The following is a 22715-nucleotide window of genomic DNA, read 5'->3' as shown; positions in this document are numbered from 1 at the left end:
AACATAAGATTAAACCAGTAGTTAACTTCAAAATTCAATAGAGAATTTATTAAGTATACAAATTTGAAATATTAAATATAATATTTGAATATTTTACAGACCTATAACCTGTAATAAGAGGTAACACAATAGACTAACTTGTTTTTTTTATTGCCATTTTATGGTGTACATACCTTCATATTTTTGAAACAATAAAATATGTGATTCAATACCAGTCTAATTCTTTCATATGTTGTACCCATAGTTATAATACCAAACCCCATGTAAAGGGACATCAGTTATTTCCGTAACACTAAAATCTGACTTTTCAGACCCCTCCCCTCCCCCTTGTAAGGGTAACATTATCCCCCTCAATAATTATGTGATGCTGCCACCAACAATGCCCCTCCAAACTTTTTAAAAATTGTAATATAATAGACAATTTTAAAATCCTAAATGTTATTTATTAATATAAATCTAGCATCCTACAACTGTTCAACATTGTTTGAACTGTTTGCTGCTTCTTCTTAGCATGAGCATTATTACGATTTAATATCAATGATTGAAATAGTTTTTCCCCTGCCTACTTTTTTTGTTATTTAGCTGAAATCGAAATACAACCATAACGTAGCGACAGATGATTCAGCTTGCTTGTTGCACCAGCCACTACACACTTCCCTATATTCCTACTTGGTCAAAAACGCTTGACACAAAGAGTTTAAAGAAAACAAACTGCTATACCATCTAAGGAGGCATTTATCTGGAGGATTAAGACTTTCTATTTGCTTTTATGAGGGGAAATCATAATACAAACTTTCAAATCTTTGGAGAGAACCAGGTAAATTTTTGAAGGAATCTATCAATTAATTGTTGAGGTTTATTAATTAGATAACACTGCGAAGTAACTTCCCACCCAAATCCGTAACGGTGCATAGAGCTACTGAAATCCTCCCTTCTGGGAAATTACTTAATTTATGGATGGCACCTAATCTCTGGAAAAACATATATTAGGACTGTACAAAAAATATATTAATTATATTAAGTTCGTACTATGAAAATAACAATTTAAAAGATAATATTAGAGAAATACTTACAAAAAGAAGTGAAAATGGCAAGAACAATACACTGTACAAAAGAACATTTAAAACCATTACATGAAAGACTGTTTTATTTCTTGGATAAATTCAATGATTCAGGCATTTGTTAATAGTAATCATATTGTCTTGTCTTTAGCTTTAGTTTAAAGTCTTGTTTTATTTTAGTTATTTACTACGCTATACTGTGATGTAAGTTTGTAAAAAATAATTGATCTTGAAACACTGAAGTATTTTATGTGCAGTTCTGAATCTTATAATAATTAATAATAATTGTAACACTCATTCCATAAGTGAAAAAATTCAAAATGAAATTTTGAATTGAATTTATAACTATTTTTAGATATAAACAAATGTTTAGTATTAACTTTATAATCAAATTTTAATTTAATTAAACTATTAATATTTATATTTAAATTTCCTACTTACGTAATTTTGTTGCTTCTATAAGTTCATTGGCATGTTCCAACTCCTTTTTGAGCTCTTGTATGCACAAATTCTTTTTCTCTGTGGTGACTTCTAAAGCCACCTCTTTCTCTCTAAGTTTTGTCTCTAGGTCTCCATACTGGTCCGTAGCCTCCTTCAGCAGTCTCTGCAACTCCTTCACGGCTTCTGTCAATTCCTCATTTTTCGCTGTGGCATCTTCACTTAGACCTAATGAAAGAAACAAAATACATTAAAATAATTTTTCCCTGTCTGTATGTATATTCTGATCTTTCACAAATTAGTTCCACTACTTTTTTAAATCAAATAAATGATCAGAAACCGAAAACAGGTTCCTTGTACTCAATTCCCATTGACATATTATTAACCCTTTGAACCCCAGGCGACGAAATATCGTCGCCGAGAAGATATGCGAAGATCCCCGCGGCGACGATGTATCGTCGCCAATGAAGTTGCGAGAATCCCCGGGCGACGTAATATCGTCGCCATGGTATATGCGTTTAATACATATTTATTTGAAATCGTAAAATATTTATTTTATGAGTATTATTACATATTTATATGTATTTTATTAAAATACTAATTTTTTTATTTATTTATTTAGGTAATATCAGTGATTTTTGTGTTGTACGCCTAGAGGTTTTTACAAGTTGCATACTTTTATATAAAAATTCAAAAAAAGTTTATTTTTAGAGATATCAATATAATTTTTTTTTTACATACACAAAACTAAATTTAGAAAAATAAAATGTGGGTGCCCATGGTAAAAATATTTCTTATTTTTTAATTAAAAAATCTTAAAATCAATTTTTTTGCCTAAAAATCTTTATACATATATTTTAAAATTATGTTAATGCTGTTAAACATTTTTTTATACTTCAGACTAATCTTTTTCTGTGTATACAATTTCATTCTGGACATTTTGGTGTGTAATACAAGACAATAGCATAAAAAGTAGCAAAAGTATTAATTTTTTACAAACAGTATGCAAAACAGCTGTTTCTGCTCCGGGGATTCTCGGTAGTTCTTAGGTCAAATGATTTTGGTACGTTTTTTCCACCATCAATATTTTGGTCTGGGGTTCAAAGGGTTTAAACATAGTTTATCAACAAAACAACTACGGTACTCTAATTCTTCACTTTGTCTCATTTTAAATAATTTTAATTATCAATAATACATTGCATAATTGCTTCAAACTTTGAAATTATGCTCAACATTAGAAAATTATTTATATCACATCATAATGTTAACAGTGTTCATTATAATCATATGGTCAAACAATTGTATTAACAATACCCATAGCAATAGTTGACGATACAAGGCGTGTTCGCAAAGAATCAGAATCAGAAATTTATTTCACATAATGTTACATAATTGTAGTAGATAAGATCTACAATGAAGAGGTGACTTGTCAATATTTAAAATAGAAAGTAAGTACCGTTTTAAAAAAAAACAAGTAAAACAAATTTTGTTCAACACAAATTTATTTTCACATGGAAGCCCAAACCTTAAACTATTTCTCGACACAGTTTCCACCAATGTATAAAAACCCGTGGCGTAGTAGGTGATCAATTTGTCTATAACCTCTTCGTAGAAGGTTCCTGCCAATGAATGTAGCCACGACTGTTTTCACTTCATTGTCGGTTTCAAAGTGTTGGCCTCCTAGCTCACGCTTCACGTGCAGGAACAAGTGGTAGTCAGACAGTGCCAAGTCCGGGCTGTAGGGCGAGTGATCAAACTGCTCCAAACAAAATTGTCGAACCAATGTTTAAGTGTCACCATCAGTATAGGGCCGAGCATTGTCATGGAGCAACACAATTTCGTTACTGAGCATTCCTCTCCATTTGTTTTGAATTGCCTGCCTTAGTTTTCTTAAGGTTTCGCAATACAGGAAAACAATTTAAGGAAATCAATCAGCAAAACACTTTCCAATCCCAAAAGACATTGCAAATAATTTTTTGTGCAGACATTGTCATCTTGAATTTATGTTTTTTCAGGACTGTATGTGTCGCCACTCCATTGACTGCTGTTTGGACTCCGGTGTGTGACATGACGGACCCTACGTTTCATCACCTGTCACAATTTTGTTTAAATAATCCTCACCATCATCACTGTATCGTGTGAGAAAGTTTAAGCACTTCCAAGTCTCTTGGTTTTGTGCACGTAAGTGACCATTTTAGGAAACCCATCGGGAACACAGCTAGCGATAACCTAAGCGGTCTGTAACAATTTCGTACAAAGGAGTGTGTGAAATTTGTTGGAAATCATCAGATAGCTTTGTCATTGTGAAACGTCTGTTCTCTTGGATTGTTTTGTCAACTACCCTTGTCAGATCATTGGTGACGAAAGAAGACTGATTGCTTAGATTCTCATCATTTTTTTTCATCATGCACATTTGTTCGACTGCCATTGAACATTCTAGCCCACTTTCTCACCATTCTTTCACTCATCACGTCTTCCCCGTAAACATCTAGAAGTTGAATTTCAGCCGGTTTCACATTCCTTGCGTTCAAACATCTTATTACAGAACATTTCACAATCGGCGGGATCACTAATTGTCTTAAAACATTTTAAACCTTCAGAGAAAACTGAAAACACAACATAGAATAACTAAAAGGGCATGAGTCAATAGCCAGTAAACAAGGACAACAAGTGTGTATGCACGGAACACTGATTGCAGTACTACAGCGGCAGTAGAATGAAACGGTACTTACTTTCTGAAGATGCCTCGTATAATATGGTAACTAAAAGAATATTTTAGATATGGATTTAAGAGGTTTCAGGTAATTACTTGCTTTTGTATGCTATTTCAAAGCGATACAGTCTGAGGCAGTTTTCATTATATTAATTTATAATTTTTAGGGCTTTTTATTCAAGGGTCTTTCATATGTTATATAATTGATAAATTCACTACATTACATACATTATAACATTATTAAAAGTTAAGTTTAATAATGGTTGTATTGGGTTCACACACAACAGTTTCATAAAACCAACAATATTTAGAATATAAAGACAAAATTGTTGTAAGCTAGAGATATAAAATTAAAAAAATTATATTGGCATTATCTCTATTTATTAAGTGAATGAATTGCAGTATCATTACGTAATAAACTTTATTTGTACATTTCTTTAATAAAAATACAAATTTTTCTGCAAGCAATGTTAGTTTAAATTATTAATAATTACGTTCTAAATTTTCTTATTTTAGTTCAAACAGAAATAATAATGTTCATGAACCAAATTTAATTTTGAGCACCTTATTTAGCTGAGTTTAGAACACTGAATAACAAGTTTAATAATTTAAAATGCTAAATATCCTAAGACCTGAAACATATTGATAATATTTTGATACACATAAGACTGCTTACTTTTGTATAGTTCAGCAAGCTTAGTTTGGGCACGAATCTCTTGTTGATAGTTCTCATTCATTTTATTCTCACTCTCACACTGTCCTAGCAGCCTTTGAGTCAAAGCCTCCACTCTTTGATTCAATGTAGAGTTAGTTTCAGATAACTGCTTGTTAGTGGAAGTAGCGATCTTCAACTGAAATAAAATCACAGTATAATAATACGAGAAAATGATAAATCATTGATATGTCAAATGTTAATTTAAGTATCTATGCCTAAGTTAGAGCTACAGTTTCACTCTCTTCTGCTACTGTACATGCTACTCTGAAGAATATCCGGTAGTTTTGTGAGATTGATGTTTTAAACTGAATTACATTGTGTAATCCATATTTTTACAGGTTCTGCTGGCTCTATTATATCTATAAGAACGTTAGTGACACAATTCACTGCTAGAATGTGCAAGATGTATTGAATCCATTTATTGACAAAGCAGAAGCTGTCAACTTGTTTTGTAAAATCACAATAAGCAAAAATACGTTTTAAAATTTACTACACTAACAAACTATGAAATGTAGCACTTACATAAACATCAATGAACAGTTGCTATGTTCCAATGAGGCAACGTTTATAAGAAAACATGTTAAATATTCTTATCCAGAAAAAGTACTCAAAAACTTATTTTTAATAATTTAATTTTGAACATAATTCAAATTTTTTTCATAAAAACTACTTTATACTATCATCATACAACTACTTTTGGAACTGTTAATGAAAATATTTATTAAGAGTATTGTTGGCCATATTCATTGGATGTTTTTATTTTTTATTATTTGGGATGTTGTCTAGGAGTAATATATGAAACATTTTATTGATCTATTTAATATTGTTTGTTTCTCATCATAATACTCTTCAACTTGTGTTGCAGAATTATTGGAACTATTAATTGTAACTTTCAGCAATTCATGTTTCTTTTATATGATATTACATTATTTTCACAGTTTTCCTATTAGTTTATTCATTCCTCACTACTAAGAAGCGAGATCTAAATCTGCATTTTTAAAATTCCACCATATCATTAAGAATTTATTAATCTTTAGAAAGATGTAAAAATGTGAAAGAGTTCTCCCAAGGCAAAGCAGCCAAATCATTCATCCAGGTAGCGTGTTGTGATAATTCAACTAGGAGAGGATTAAACACAGAAAATTAAATGCAAAGATCAACCAAAATAATAACTGAACACGTAAACAACAAAACAATAACCAAGCTGGCTGCAACAATTTAATTCACTGACATGTGCTTTTAATTTTTTATTTCCTTATCATTTTGTCTGTTTCTTGGGTTAACACTGGTTATGAGAAATCATAATTGGTTTGTGAATCACCTCGTTCGATACCTAGAATCATGGTCTTATGTAAGACTGATAAAAACAAATGCAATGTTTTTAACATTATTTCCATAAAAATGTTCAATTCTAAATATGTTTATCAAAATTTTATAATGATATTTATTTTTAAACATTCTGAAGTATACAGGTTTGGAAAACGGACGCTGTCCCTCCTTGTACATTTGGTTGATAGCAGTAAAAGATGGTGAGACAGAATAAGTTAAGTAACAATATCAATAATAAGCATTTGATTGATGAGTACCTCCTCAGTTTTCTCAGCCAGCTGAGTACGTAGGGTGACCAAGTTGTTGGTGTACTCTCGACGCATGTTGGTCATATCAGCTGTATGCTTGGCGAGGTCCTCTGTCAGACTCTGCACTTGCTGGTTTAAAAGTCCACGTTCTTGATCCAACCTCTTCTCTCTAATTAATGTTCAACAAACATAACAGTTAAGACTAGCTAGGAAAAATCTTACTAATTGTTACAGCACTATTCCAAACATTTACTGAAAATAGTAACCTGTAATCCAGAGCCAGTTTTACGCTCTCCACTTCGTCAACATTGGCGAGAGCCTCACACTTGGCTTGTACAGCTGATTGTAGTTGATTGGTGAGGGTGGCCATGTCCTCCTGTAACCGTTGAAGGTTGTTGTCCCGTCGCTCCAGCATTTTGACTGCCTCATCCCTCTCATCGACTGCAAGATCACGTTGCCTACGATACTCCAGGCAATCTGTTTCTTGTCTAGCATACAAACAATTAACATGTATTATATTTAATTGTACTGTTTGGTGCAAATGAAAATGATTCTATCATTTCTAACTTATTTCAAAATCCAGAAAATGAACCAGTCTTTTTTAATGAGGAAAATGTATTAGGCAGCTTTGTGTACCTAAAAAATAAAATTTTTAAACGCAACTTTTTCTAGAGTGAACCTTTTTAATCCTCCAAGTGGTAATTAAATCAGCTGGGCTGTTTTGAAGTAAAATACATGGTTTCTTAAAAGCTACTTTTTAGGTGCAAATATACATTCAAAGATCATGTGTTATCATTCTTTTCAGAAAAACATGCTTTAGGAAATAAAGATAATTCAAAACACTTACCACTTTCCTCTAAAAAAAAAGTCTTGATGAGTAGTACATATCTTTTTTCTTTTTGTTTTGTTTTTTTTTTTTTTTTTGGATGGTAAAGTTGTAAATGCATTTTAAAACATGGTTATAAATATTTCAAAATATACAAATTGTTTCAAATTTCATTTTGAACAATAAAAATGTCACTTCAAAGCCTTTTGAACAAAAACTACACACACAAAATATAAAAACTAAAAAAAATGCTTCGGACACCAAAATTTGCACAACGGACACATTCAAAGTAAACACTTCTCAAACAATATTGGTTTGGATGTACATATAACCTCACAAAAACTAAATGTCTGTTATAATAATTATGAATATTAAAAAAAAATCTTATTATGGTCCTTTTGTTTATATACATACATATTTACATTTGACTAAAGAAACTTAGTCAGAGTCAGATTCTGATTGCTGCGCTACCCTCTTTCTTCTGCCTCCCCCTACAGGCCTCCTAAAGTGTTCTAAGGCACTGTAGCAACCAGGATGAACACCACAATCACATCCAGGGCACCAGTACCGACTACGTGTTTGTTTTTTAGAAGTAGAACATACAACGCACACACGAAGTTTCACACCAGTCAGTCGCACCAGGTTGTGGGCACCATCTCCAGCTGATTGGTGAGCACAGCAACAGCTGACAAAATCAGCTGACTGTTATTTTTCATTCAACTCAAAGGCTTACAAAATAGAGCCAGTGTGTAGAAAAATCTCTCCTACGTTGTATGATGAAAATTACAGAATAATTCAATAAACCGTTTTATGGTAATTTCAAAAACGAACATATTGCACAGTGCGATAGTAGCACTTTAAAGTGGTTTGAACATATCGCACAGTGCGATAGTAACGCTTGGAAGGTTAAGTTTGGTTTGTAGTAGCACTGTTTATTACTAATTAGTACCTTTAATTTTATGTATAACTTGACCTATACTATAATTAAGAATTTTCCTGTTATTCCCTGGCACATTTCCGTTAATATTATAAAAACAAATAGTTGCTTTTTAAAGTAGATTTTCAAAAATAGTGTTAATATAAAAAGTTTTATTACTTTATTTATAATGGTTTGGCTAGGTGGTTGCTGGTAAAGTTGACTCCATCGTGGTGTATGTCAAAATAAAGTGACAACTGAGATTGAAGGTATGAAGTGCAGTACTATTGAAAAATTTGAATGTAAACAAAAAACAATATAATAATAGTGTTGTGAAAATTTGTGATAAATTTCTTTGGTATTGTGATTATTGTTCTTACAACACAATATAACCTAAAACTCAAGTTACAATGCCCTTGAGAGATTAGGGACCAGATCTAGCAAAATATTGATTTGTACTATTTAAGTCTATTATTAAAAGTGACACTATGCCTAAATTAAAAAAAGTTAGATGAATTACAAATGAGCAGTTACGTAGAAACGTAGGATCTGGTGTTCACATTACTCTCGTTTCACCTAAGGGCTTATCACAATGTAAGTCCTCAATTTGAAAATGCTAAGCAAACAAGACCGTATAGTAAAGGCCTTTTTCACAAAAATGAAGTACCCAAAAACCTATAAGATAGTCCCCATTAAATTTTGCTTCTATCAAATAATCATATATAGAACAATGCAAAAAACTCTAACTAATTCAAGAACTGATATGTAATCCCAACCTAAATTTAAAGACATCATAGGCCTCTCAGCTGTATTTTTCATCTGCGGACTTGTGCATCACTTTCTAAACTCACACAGGAGAAGATCTACAACTGGAACACTAGAGGAAAGTTTACCACACCCTCAATATACCACAGTTTCATTTCAGCAAGGTGAAAGGTAGTTTGCCAGTTTTGGCATATAGGATATTGAACAAAATTCCAATTGAAATGCGTAGGCTTAATCTTAATTGGCTAAACGTTATGCTAGGATTCTGGTGATCTAATATTGAACATAATTATGAGACCACCTCTCAAGTTATGCCTTGACTTGTAATTGTACGTATTTGTACATAATGTTTGACAACGTAATTGATATGTGCAACATTAAAATCTTTTTAATTTTACCAAGAAATTTATGTAACGCTGTATTTTCAACTTTAAAATTTGATAAGATCTATCAGAAAGGTCAATCATTGCTGCTTGGTAATAAGGTAATCAGATCAAATAAATAGACTGGAAACAATTGAATTAAAGAGTTAATATTGCAATTTTTACTGTTTGCAGTAATGAGCGAAGCAAATTGTTATAAAGAATAAAGAAACACTATTAAAAATAAAATGTAAATGTAAAAAATTGTATAAATGTATTCTCAAGAAGAGCTCTTAGTTTTAGAGTGCAAAAGAACATGCTTGAAAAATATAAAGTGCTAATTTAAGAATAAATCAATGTACTTCTTAAAAAAATAATTACTCAAGGTTACAACAAACTTACTTCTTGATAATTTCTTGAAGATTTTCATTATCCTTTTTTGATGTCTCAAGATTGAGCTGGACTTCCACAAGTTCATCTTTAAGAGCAGAAAACTCATTTTTTAGTTCATCACGACTTTTTTCTAGTTCAGTTATTTGTTCAGTTAAAGTTTTTATCTTCTCCTCTGAAATCAAATTACAAAATTAATTACAAGCTATTAATAAACGTTTAAAATATTAACTTTTAGCAACATAAAGAAGCCAAACAGTGCTCTAAAATCTTTTCTGCAGTCTAAGAGTGATGACAGCACGTCAAGACGATTTTTGTGCTTACTCCATGTATAGAATAGTCATCTCCATCTGACCACTCCATGAGAGTTTGCAACTGCCTAGATATAAATAACACAAACAGAAACAGATTTCACAACAATAAACCGTAAACGAAATATAGTTAGTTATAAATTAAGTTAAATAGAATTAATTGTAACTTTTTATAACAAAATTATTAATCTCACCCGCTTAGTTTTTAAGTTATATAGCATCTTATTAATTATTATTATTTTAAACTAATATACTTTATTATAATAATACATTCATAAAGTACATTTATAGTGTTACAACCAATGTAAGGTGCAGCCTACATATTTTTCTACACAATGGTAGAAATTGCCTTCATCAGATTAGAAACTCTAAAGATGTAATGGGTGCCTTTAAGAGGGCTTCCAAAGACCTGCCGACCGCACACCTGAGGCTCTGCTTTTACAATTTTAAAGTTTAAAATTGCATTACAAATAATGACTGAAATCCAAAAATGTTTCTCTTTGTAGAAACTTATATTTTAGTGCCAAATGAATTATTTAAAATATGATCATTTGTCATACGATTACAAAATCTATATATTTTACCTGTTCAGATTTTAAACCACTTGCTGAACACGAATATAAAGTTGGAAATGCAACCAAAATGTAGGCTAGTAATCTTCTGCCCCTATATACAATGTGTTATTATATAATATAGTTAAGTATATACATATTATAGATAGAAATATGTTTAAAATAACCTTTATGACCGCTTAAGTAATCAGAACTTGAATTTAGGTACTATCTTGATGTATGTGTTTCTTCTTTTTTTTCTAAAAAAAAAGTGCAAGCTGGAAAGTGCGACCGAGGACAGCATTAATGGCCAGGGGCATTTCTAATTCGTACTTTTCCAAGCCAGATCGTCCAATGTGATCTGAAGTTGGGAAAATACAAATCAGATATGCACCTGGCTATTACTCCAGCGACACCTTCAGGAATTGTACAGAACTATCTTCCTGTATTTGAATGATAATCTTTCCCGTATTCAGATGATTATTCTCCTGGTATCTTTATTTTATACATATAGATAATATTAAATAGTCACTATCGCCGCCAATCAACAAACTGTCTTACGTTCAAAATCACCTGCCTACTCTCAAATCAAAATGAATAGACATCCGAGTTTGAACGTTAGCCACAATAGAGCTAAAATTATGGAATTTAGGCTCCTTAGTTTTTAACTCTGTCTTTTGATGTTGACAAAACATTGTGTATATCCAATAACTTACCTTTCTGATGTTTGGAAAATACATATATCCAATATGGAATAAACAAAGATAACAAATAAATACCAACACAGCGCTATCATGGGCAGACTGCAGTCCAGCATTGCGGGTGAGAGGTCTGCGGTCGACGAACTTTTGGTACGAGACAATGATTTTGGCGGTACGCAAGGTGGTCCATCTGATACTTCATCAAATAGTTTCATCTGAACTCTACTTAATTAATTCATCCTTTTTTTGGAGGGGGAGAACAAGCCTAAGAATATCACACTAATTCAAAGTAATTTTCAGAGGTTCTCTTTTTAAATTACACAAATGGTAGATTGTAAAGTGAGCTTCCAGAATATATTTTATTTACGTAAAATGTATGGATATATTTACATGTATAGAGAATCTACCTATTTTGTACAATAACACAAAGTATGGCATATATTTAAAATAAAAATTAGCAATCGTTTGTTTTCCGCTGAGCAGCTAATGTCAGCGCATATACAGGGTGATTCAAAACTAAACGGCAATCTCTCGGGAGCTTATTCTATAGCTAAAAACAAGTAAAAAAGTTCATATAACCATATGCCCGGAAACGCTTCGTTAGCGAGTTACGCCTAGCAAAAGATTTCGCCCGGATTTCAGAACCCTTGGTGAAGTCAGGCCGTATAAAAATGGTAAAGGTAGTTACAAAGATACAAATACGATTGTTTTTTATGTTTTTATATCTGACAAATTTATTAAAATTCGTCCCAGAGCTGTAAATGCAATACTTTCAGAGATATCTTACGTAAAACACAAGAATTGGTGCAAAGAAATAACACATTTTTGTGTTTAACGTAAGATTACTTCCATAAATGTTAACCCTCAAAGTGCTACTATCGCACTGTGCGATATGTTCGTACCACTTCAAAGTGCTACTATCGCACTGTGCGATATGTTCGTTTTTTTCATATCACAGACGAACGGTTCGCTCAATAACGACGTGGTTTATAAGGCTACATGTAGGAATAAATTCCCTATCAAGTAACGTAATTAGAACTATGTAATTCAGAAGTTTACGAGGAAGAGTAAGAAGAATAGTCAGCTGATTTCGATGCGTGTTTGTCTGTTACGGTCGTCTCGCGGCCGACGCTCTGTGACGTTATTGTTTTGCTTCGTTCTTTTGATTTGTAAGTGACTTATATTATTGTTTATTGAGTAATTATTTGTGCTATGAGTGAACTTAGTAATTCAAGTGCCATTAGGCGCTGTTTTGATGACGATTTGAGTGGAAATGATAGCGATGCAAGCAGCACCCCCACCAGAGAGTGACTCAGACTAATTTTTTTTTAGTCTAATGTAAATATGTATATAAGCCATTTTTTTTTTTGTATTTTTAATACTTTATCTGTCATTTTTCTTACTTTTACTCATATCAGTAACTAAATATGTGTTTATTTTGAGGCCATAATCACTATTCAACTACTTACTGCCACTTGTTGATGTGGTAAATATTTTAGTAAAATTTTTGCGAAAAAACATTGTTTTGTTTTTTACCAATTAGTATTGTGATATGTTGTGCAAAAGGTTAAGAAGTGATATTTTTCTTATTCAGCATTATATTTGGAACATTTTGCATATTTTTAGAACTAGGACTACTACATTTTGTAAAAACTATACGTCAAGGATTTTGAAAAATAAAAATATAAAAAACTACACAACCGGTTAGCAGTACCAGATTTTTTTATGATAAAAGATAAGCATTTTTATTTTTACTTGATCTTATAGAACATATGTTTGTGTAAAAAACCATATGTAATACATGCAATTTGAACATATGTTTGTATATAAAAAGTTGTTTAAAAAAGAAATGTCATATGCTCGAAAATGGCCTAGCACTTTGAAGTGGTTTAGTCATCACTTGGAGGGTTAAATAAAGGTCATTTTTTTCTTAAACAGATTTGTAGAACATTTAATTCTGAAAAGATTCATGTGAATTACTTAGGAAAAAAATTAATAATAGGTATTGAAATTTAGCTTTATTTAAAAATAAAACAGACGCACAAAAATGCATATTCTTATCTGCATAAAATATTAACTAATGTTTAGGTTGTGAGTAACAGCTGATCATTTATTCTAGACTGAACATTAACATAAAATGTATTTACCTTTATAAAACTGTAATAATCACCTATAATAGTTGCTCAAAGTGTCCTCCGTTGTTAGCAATGCACGTTTTCGCACGACGAATCCACTCTTTTCTAGCGCGTTTCATAACGTTTGGAGCATTCTTGATAGTTTCTGCCGCCTCTGTAATGCGATTACGTAACTCCTCTATGGTGTTAATCCGTTTTGAATAAACAATTGACTTCATCCAACCCCATAAGAAAAAGTCTGCTGGCGTGAGGTCAGGTGGCCATTTTACTGGTCCATTTCGACCAATCCATTGTCTACCGTATGTATCATTTAAATAGTTTTTCACATCATTAGAAAAATGTGGAGATGCTCCGTCGTGCATAAACCATGCATTTATTCTGTTTTGAACAGGAATATCTTCCAAGAGGGTAGGCAGGTTTGTTCTTAAAAAAATTAAGTACGCTACTCCATTAAGTCGATTAGGGAGGAAAAATGGACCAATCAAATTATCACCCAGAACACCAAGCCATACATTGACTGAAAATGTATGTTGAAAATGCCTCGTCGCAGTTTCATGTGGGTTGTCGTACGCCCAAGTATGAGTATTACGAAAATTTACAATTCCATTTCTAGTAAAACAGGATTCATCAGTAACGAGAATACGCCGAAGAAAATACTGATGTCGTAAACAATTTCTTCTTAAACAGAGGCAGAACATCTTCCGTTTATTAAGATCTTGCGGTAATAAGTCTTGAACACGTGTTATATGGAATGGGTACAACTGTGCTTCATGAAGTGTCCGCCATAAACGCTTGACTGGCAAATATTTAACTGACGTGATAATCGTCTGGTGCTTGTGGTTGGTGATAATTCTACAGCATTTATTATTGCTTGTTCATTATTATAGTTCCTTGCGCTACGTTGACGACCAGTATCTATTCGCTTCGGTTTAAAGCTACCTGTTTCTCTAAGTCGTCTCTCCACAGCTTCAAATGTTTTGCGATCAGGTGTTCTTCGATGTGGAAAAGTATCACGATATTCCTGAACTGCAGCTAAACCATTCTTGTTAACTTTGCCGTAAATCAGTATCATGTCCGTATACTCTTCAAACGAATACATACCATTTACATTATCTGCCATTATTTACTAAGATAATTACATACACTTTTATAAAAATATTTAATAAAATATTTTATACACTTGTATAAAATATTTCCAAATAATCACAGGATCTCACAAAATACAATCTTCACACGCCACAATACAAAAACCTCCATAAAGGTTATTCAAATATTACTTCATGAACTTAATTGTTGATCAGCTGATATTGCCAACCTTTGCAAAGAAAATATGACGATAAAAAGTGTTGAATAAATGATCAGCTGTTACTCACAACCTAAACATTAGTTAATATTTTATGCAGATAAGAATATGCATTTTTGTGCGTCTGTTTTATTTTTAAATAAAGCTAAATTTCAATACCTATTATTAATTTTTTTCCTAAGTAATTCACATGAATCTTTTCAGAATTAAATGTTCTACAAATCTGTTTAAGAAAAAAATGACCTTTATTTAACATTTATGGAAGTAATCTTACGTTAAACACAAAAATGTGTTATTTCTTTGCACCAATTCTTGTGTTTTACGTAAGATATCTCTGAAAGTATTGCATTTACAGCTCTGGGACGAATTTTAATAAATTTGTCAGATATAAAAACATAAAAAACAATCGTATTTGTATCTTTGTAACTACCTTTACCATTTTTATACGGCCTGACTTCACCAAGGGTTCTGAAATCCGGGCGAAATCTTTCGCTAGGCGTAACTCGCTAACGAAGCGTTTCCGGGCATATGGTTATATGAACTTTTTTCCTTGTTTTTAGCTATAGAATAAGCTCTCGAGAGATTGCCGTTTAGTTTTGAATCACCCTGTATATCCCACTGACAGCCAATACATGTAGAATGCATCAGAAGGTTATCTGTTACAGGAGTTACCAAAGTTTGGTTAGTTTGCAATCTGTAGAATAAGTACATTCTCCAGTTGCACCCACAATATGAGCACAATTGATGTTAGTTTCTCCATCACAACAAAGTAAATAAATGCACGAAAGCTGTGATTTGTTATGTATTTGTTATATTATAGTCATGGACTATGAAACATGACATAAGGCTCCTTATATTATACATGTTGGACTATTTGGTATAAAAATTTTCAATCGTCCAACTGATTGTCTCATGTGCGAGGAAGTCCTTCATGTAAATAGTTGATCAGAGAACTGACGGGTGTCCAGCCGTCGTACAACCAATCTGCACTGACAACGAAACTGATATGTGTGATTGCTTCGGTTGGATGGCTGTCTGCCGTCTGTAGACTGGCAACAATATTAAGTGTTTACACTGGTAAGTAAAGTTGTGAGAGAATTTGCCCAACTACTGTTGCATAATGTGAACAAGATAAACAATTTTACTCACGAGAACTATCGCAAGTACTTGCTACGGTTGTATTGCTGGTTGTTAAGGGAGTCATACAAAGTCTGTTCACACATGGCAGTGATGTTTCAAGAATGTTTTATAATTGAAATTTAAATAGTCGAGACTGATCTCCAGTTCTTGCAAACTACTGCCACGCACTAGTTGCGGCAGCGCTCGCGAGAGCTCTTGCACCCGTTGAGACACAATTTGTACAGTCAAACACAAAATTTGCAACTTTTTGCCAGTGAAAACGTAGTTCAGTTGAGGTTTGGATTTGACCTTGATATCAAAACATAACATCTCTTTCTTTGTTTTAACCTATGTAATCTTATGACCAATTAGAACGTGTGTGTGAAAAGCAATCATTCATAGACCAACTAAAGTCTCGGCCACGATACTAGTGGTAAGCAATGGGTGGTACCACATAATGCCACCTGCAAACTGCTGCCAACTGTAGACAATAAATGTTTCTCCTGCCGCTCTAACCTCGGCTCTAAGCACAGGTATGCTTTTATTAAACTTCCTTGTACAGTATATTTTATATGACATATATGTATGTTTTTTCACAAAGGTTTTTTTTAAATTAAATCAGAGATTTAATCATTATCAAATTCATTATTTACAAAAAAAAATTTTAATTGGAATTTTTTCTGAACTCTGTTTGGAATAAGTGGATTTTTGAAATAGCGGGACTCTACTCTAGGCTAGGCCTACTTAGAAACTTGTAAAAATATCCCATCAATAATAATTAAATGGCTGTGAAGCCAATATTTATTTATGCCACGGATTATTTTACCTTTAAACTAACACTAGTAGGATCTATGAAATCCCGAGCATGACCCTTATCGACCCAGCCTAAGTGTTAATAAAAAAACCTCTTTTATCAGCATTTTGTCCAGAACAAGGAACTTATAACATGCTAGGAATTTCAAAATAATGGATTGTAAACTTCAACTAATTTCATTTATAGCTAGAGCCTACTCAAATATTTAATAATGATAGCCTACCCTGTTACATGTTTTGTCTATGTACGACAAAGAGAGACATGGCTTACTTCATTTTGGTAGGTAGTCTAAATTTAATAATACATAGTATTACAAGAAGATTGTGGGACTAGTCTATGCTAAAAATACTAACCATTTGAAGTTCTTGTAGTTTCAAAAACAGCTCTAGAGGTTATGTAGTTTTCTAGGTGGTCATTCACACAAACTTCAATTTTAATGCGAACGGACTCTGGCACAGTATCCAATTCTTCTTGAGTTAATGTCTGAAGAAGAATTTTAGCTGCACTTTCCGCCATTGTGTAATAAGTATCTTGAATTATTCTCTAAACATAAGTAGCTTAAAATTTGAACTACTTCACTTTTTGGTTCATTTACTTCTTGGTTCAACCAACATCGTTATAATCATTTACAACCGTGTCACTGTCCCTCCTCGAAGCTCAAAACGCAGTCGCAGTAACCTACCAAGTACTGTCCGATTAAATAGTACGTTATATTCGGTTAGTTCTAGCACATTTCTACTTCAGACTCGACGAAAATTAAACTCACAACACCATAAATAAATCAAGTTATACTAATTTCTTTAAAATTAAACTACCAATTTTCAGTGTCCTATGTGCAGATTGGTGGTTTTAAAACTTTTTTTAATTAAAAAAAAAAATACATCTTCTACAAGTGAATCTTCTTCACTATCATAATGTGGTATTCGTCGCTTCCATTGTATACCTACGACAACTAGTCAACTAAAACTGTGTAAGGAAGGCGGTTTACAAATGCAATGCGTGATGATTATACATATAATAAAACCACTAACCGAACTCTTTGGACGTTGGCCACTATCGGTCCCGCTTTTATAAGATTTTTTAGATTCCTCAATATTAGAAGCATCAATTACGAATACATATTATCCTAATAAGCGGTGTAGTCCACACGTTTTTCTTTGCCTGTTTAAGAATATTTTTATTGATGGTATCTTATTCCCATGTTTAAAAACCAGGAAATAAATTGTTACAACCAAAAATTCTTAAGGAATTCAATTATACAACAAAAATAAACGTTTAATGCTTACGTGTGCCCTAGCTTCAAACGAGCTTTAAATCTCGAATATGTATTTATTTATTTGACACATAAGAAAATTAAAGATACAAATAATGTCATTTATTCAGCCATTACAAGTCATTATAACATAAAAAAAATATTGCATTAGCTAGGATAACTGCAATGATTAAAAGAATACAAGACAAAGTCCTTACGACTAACAATAATTGACATTATTGTACATAAATACAATATAATGTACAACGTCAGTTACCCCCAACAAAAGTAATCATAGACGCTGTAAAAACATAATAATAATGACGTCCACTCGCCTCCCATTACTTGTGCTAGTCTTAAGAAGTTAAGACTAAAAATCTTGAAACAAAATGTTGACTGCAGACAGCCATGCCTATTAATCAATTTATCATAATTCAATTAATATTGAATTCCCTATTAATACTAATCAATCTTATATTCCACAAAGCAAATAAATAGTTCATAGGAAACTTAGTATAATTTCTCGTTAAAGGTAAATTTTATATACGATCAGTTAAACATATAAACTATGGAACTGAAATAGTTTAAAAGAAAAACTATTCTGAATTTGTCCCTTCCTTAAACAACATCGCGTAAGTAGTGCCTCGCATTTTATATCAACTGAAGAGTTCACAGTTTCAAGTAATCTTGTATAAGCAGATATAACAGGGATGCCTCAAGGGCGTATAGTGGCATCGCCATAGTTCTCAAGATACACAAATGGCCTCACCCATTGTACTTTTTTTATTGGACAACTTAGAAGTTGTTGCATTAATAATCAAATTCAAATTCAAATGACTTTATTTGTATTATATATACAAAAGGGCGAATTTAGGGCCATAAGGCCCTGTCTTACAATTAACCCTAAATAAATAACCCCTATTATTAACCCTTAATAATAGTGCGTTAGTTGCCTATTGTACTTATAGTGCATCACGGCAACGCTGTATTGATTTTATGACGATACTCCAACTATATTAATAAGACAATAAACTATAAACACGGAGCTTGGGCAGTAACAAAACAAATATCAACGGAAAATTACTTTTGGCACCTATCACGAACTGAATTTTAATAGACGGAGTGGGGATAAACCCCACATTATTCATATAATCTTTAACAGTACACCAGACATTTTAAATATTGGTATGTGTGTTACTCAATGCATATAACTTCTACAGTTAACTTTCATCCTGGCAATTAACTCGTTTTACTCTCTTCGAGCCACCCATATTGGAGCCCCAACAAGAGAAATTAATAAAAGCATTCGTTGATTGGAGGTAATTCTGTTACAATTGCCTTAAACACTTTATAGAGTTACACGGTTTAAAAATCAATTCAAACCGACGAGACCATCAATAAATATTATAATTCCGTCAGATATTCTACAGAACGAACCAATGTTCGTCCATTTTCAATGACGATATATTTTTCCTACAATTCTACAGTGCATTCTGTCACTACTGCAGATCGAAGAACAAACATAAATGGGTACGGCAATGACAAAGACTTCTTAAATTTTCGCAGAAAATATAACCAGTTGAATAGACGTGTTTAATAGGAATCAGACAAATTCAATTAAAAATCACACAACAAAATTAATATTTTAATAAATCATTACCAAACTATAGTAACTCTTCATAACTGTGTTTATAACATGTTTAATAAATAATGGACATATTTAGGGGAAGAAGAAATCAAACAAATGTATTAGATAATTACTTCTAATCTATATTTCGCCATAAAGGATATTTTTCAAATTATGTCGCTTTAGTTATTTCTTCTCCACTGAACGCTCTTGAGAGATCGGCGAAGTTCATCTCTCCGTCAAAGATCTCATACCTAATGTAAGCATAGGATCATTGAAAAAATATCTCCTGGTTACAATTGTATATCTAACATAGTGCTACGCAGTTTATCTAGATTGTGACTCCTTTCCGTCATATCTCTTCAATGCTCGTCTAAATATATCATACTTCTAAATAACCTCAAGTTAAGTTAATACTTCTAAAGTTATTGTAATTAATAAATATAGAAAGCCCTTGTCTTTCACTGATGTCAAAGCAATTATTAGTGCTTTCTCACGATACTATTGAAACTGTATGTGAAGATTATAAAACAATTCCTAGATATGTATGTATTACTTATTCCCAGTTACCAATTTGGTTTTCGACTTCTTAATTTAATTGTTCACCAGTTATTGAGAGTTTCTGAAGACTAAAATTCATTATATAAGGATTTGAACAAATGTAACACTGTTATGCTTTAGATTTTTTTATTGGCCATGTGGAATTTTGTTAAATTATACTCGTAAGTTGTTTCTCGAAATTTTGTATGGTGTCCCTTAATGTTACATCGTATGTAGTTAGAATGTTTAGTAGGACAAAAATTTCTTTGACGTTTCCGTTAACCACAAAAGTAGCGCTTTAATAATACATCGGTAGTAATAGTTTTTGGTACATATTTAGTTTCGCATTCTTAGTATCCGTGGCTAAGATTAATGTTTCAATCTTAATAGCAGGATTACCTAACGATGATGTAGTAGTGAACTTAATATTGAGCGGATTAGAGAGATATGCCTAGTGTGAATACCAGCTTCTTCTATTCTAAGAAGTGTGGGTTTTTAATAGTTTTGATGAACTGGTGTCGATTGTACATCATCCATAAATTACTCGAATAAATTCATCTCTGTTAGTTACAGTGGTAACGGCTTTGAAATTACATCCTTTTGTGGAATGTTTGAAAACTGTTACGTTTAATTACTATTGTCTTCTCCAATGTATCTATTAATTGTCTACCAGCTTCTTCGAGTTGAGTTTTTACCTTGTGACAAACAAACATTTCATTCAAATTGAACACGACACAGAATGATGTTAAAAACAGTGGGCGAAATAAAGTGTGTTAGCACCTTCAGCTTATCAGCTTCACATATTTTTTACCGAAGTAATTAAAATGTTGAATGTTTAGAAACAGTGTTTCCATTAGGTTCAAAATTTTCATCGTTAGGATCAGCGCTGAATGTTTTACGTCTAAGAATAAGCCCCATTATAAGCGTAGAACAAGACTCCCCTAGTCGACGCTGTTGTTTATTTAGCAAACATTGGTGTTATCCTTTAATCAAGGGTATGAAGGGCACACTGACGAGAATATAGTCTTTATTCATTTCTTTGCTGATATGGTGTGACTTTATAATCCTTTTAATCTAGGTAACACTCGTAAATTTATAGTTTCAGTAATTAGTTTAATTTTCTTGCGATGTGTGGAGCTTTGTCTAAAGAAACTTAAATTATATATTGTAGCGTTTTTAAAGCTACATTGGTTGACTTTTTTTTATTAAAACTTAAATTAAATGAAATTTTTGGGAAAGAAATATTGGGATTTAATTTTAATTAGATTGTGAAAAGTTAGGATAAATACGAATATGTAATCCTTTGGCAAGTTAGTGCTGGTAACTTTAAATGATTAGGAAGGCGGTTCACTGCCTTGAATTGATGAGAACTTGTCTTGTGTATTACAGTTACGTCAGATCTGAGAGGGCTATTGTTTCTCAAGTTGGATACGGCTGGGCCAATGAGAACGCCGCGTAGTCCATCAGAGGGGATGGAAGGGGAAGTATAAAAACTGCCAGCTCATAATTTTCGCCCCTTTTTTGGTTATAATCGTGAATTAGTTAATAACAGTGCGCGCCGTGTTTCTAAATTTTTTCCGCGAGGGATTTTGAGGAAAAATTAAATTTATAGAATCTTCAGAGCAATCTGCATAACTGATTCTTAATGAACAATAAAGCACAATAGAATCAAACAAGTTACATTTGGTACAAACTTGGCAAAAACTTTAATAATTGTTTGAGAGAGTTGTATCTGAATTGCAAAGACTTGAAAGTTAAGGTACAACTAGTGGAAAGAGAAGTTTTATTTTTTATTTTGAATTTCGATTGCACTTAGTTAGAAGTGAAAATTTTTATTTTAGTTATTTCCAAGCGGTATTTGATTTTTAATTGAAAACTTTATTATTTTATTTCAGAAGAGAGCTCTGATTTTTAGTTTGATATATTTGACTGAAATTTATATTTCTTGCCAAAGGACCTTTTTAATATCACTAAACGGTCTTCAATTCTTTTGTGAAAATAGAGAGTGATGAAATTCTAAATCACTGAACTATTTAATTTACCAGATTAAAATAAATCCGTTATTTTGATTTAGAACTGTGATTTTTATTTTAGACAAACCAGATAATATTTAATAGTTACAAATTTAGTAATAAGTTGTACTGAATATTCACTTGGAGCTTATAATAAAAAATATTTTATATCGTCTTGGATGTATGATTGATAATTTAATTCTTAATATTCTGGAATATTAATATCTACAATCCAATATATATATATATATATATATATATATTCAATTATTTTGTATTTGGCCGTTTCTTTCACATATGTGTTTAAATAACCAAACTAACATATGATCGGAAGACCAAATACCTGTCAAATGACTTTTATTTACATTCATTAAATTTGTATAAATGGCAATAGCCGAATTTAATTTATTTCAATAAACATTGAATCGCAAAAAGCTGTATAAATGGCAATAGCCTTATTTAATTAAAATAAACATTGATTTATTTAATATAAATAAAAGTCGTTTGACAGGTATTTGGTCTTCAGGTCATATGTTAGTTTGCTTATTTAAACGCATATGTGACAGATATGGCCAAATACAAAATAA

General features: G+C 32.0%; 1 protein-coding gene across 1 annotated transcript in view; it reads right to left on the bottom strand.

The window, feature by feature from the left end:
* Positions 1-17571, bottom strand: part of LOC124362604 (nucleoprotein TPR-like) — a 77155-nt gene extending 59584 nt beyond the window's left edge. The window contains 6 exon segments of the mRNA XM_046817254.1: positions 1503-1727; positions 4889-5063; positions 6514-6673; positions 6771-6992; positions 9776-9938; positions 17051-17571. Coding sequence (XP_046673210.1) covers positions 1503-1727; positions 4889-5063; positions 6514-6673; positions 6771-6992; positions 9776-9938; positions 17051-17213 — 1108 coding nt within the window. The 5' untranslated portion in view covers positions 17214-17571.
* Positions 17572-22715: the final 5144 nt, after the last annotated feature.

This window comes from Homalodisca vitripennis, chromosome 5 (genome assembly GCF_021130785.1).
Source record: "Homalodisca vitripennis isolate AUS2020 chromosome 5, UT_GWSS_2.1, whole genome shotgun sequence".
NCBI lineage: Eukaryota > Metazoa > Arthropoda > Insecta > Hemiptera > Cicadellidae > Homalodisca > Homalodisca vitripennis.
Note: the sequence above shows the minus strand (reverse complement) of the source record. Positions and strands in the feature narration are given on the sequence as shown.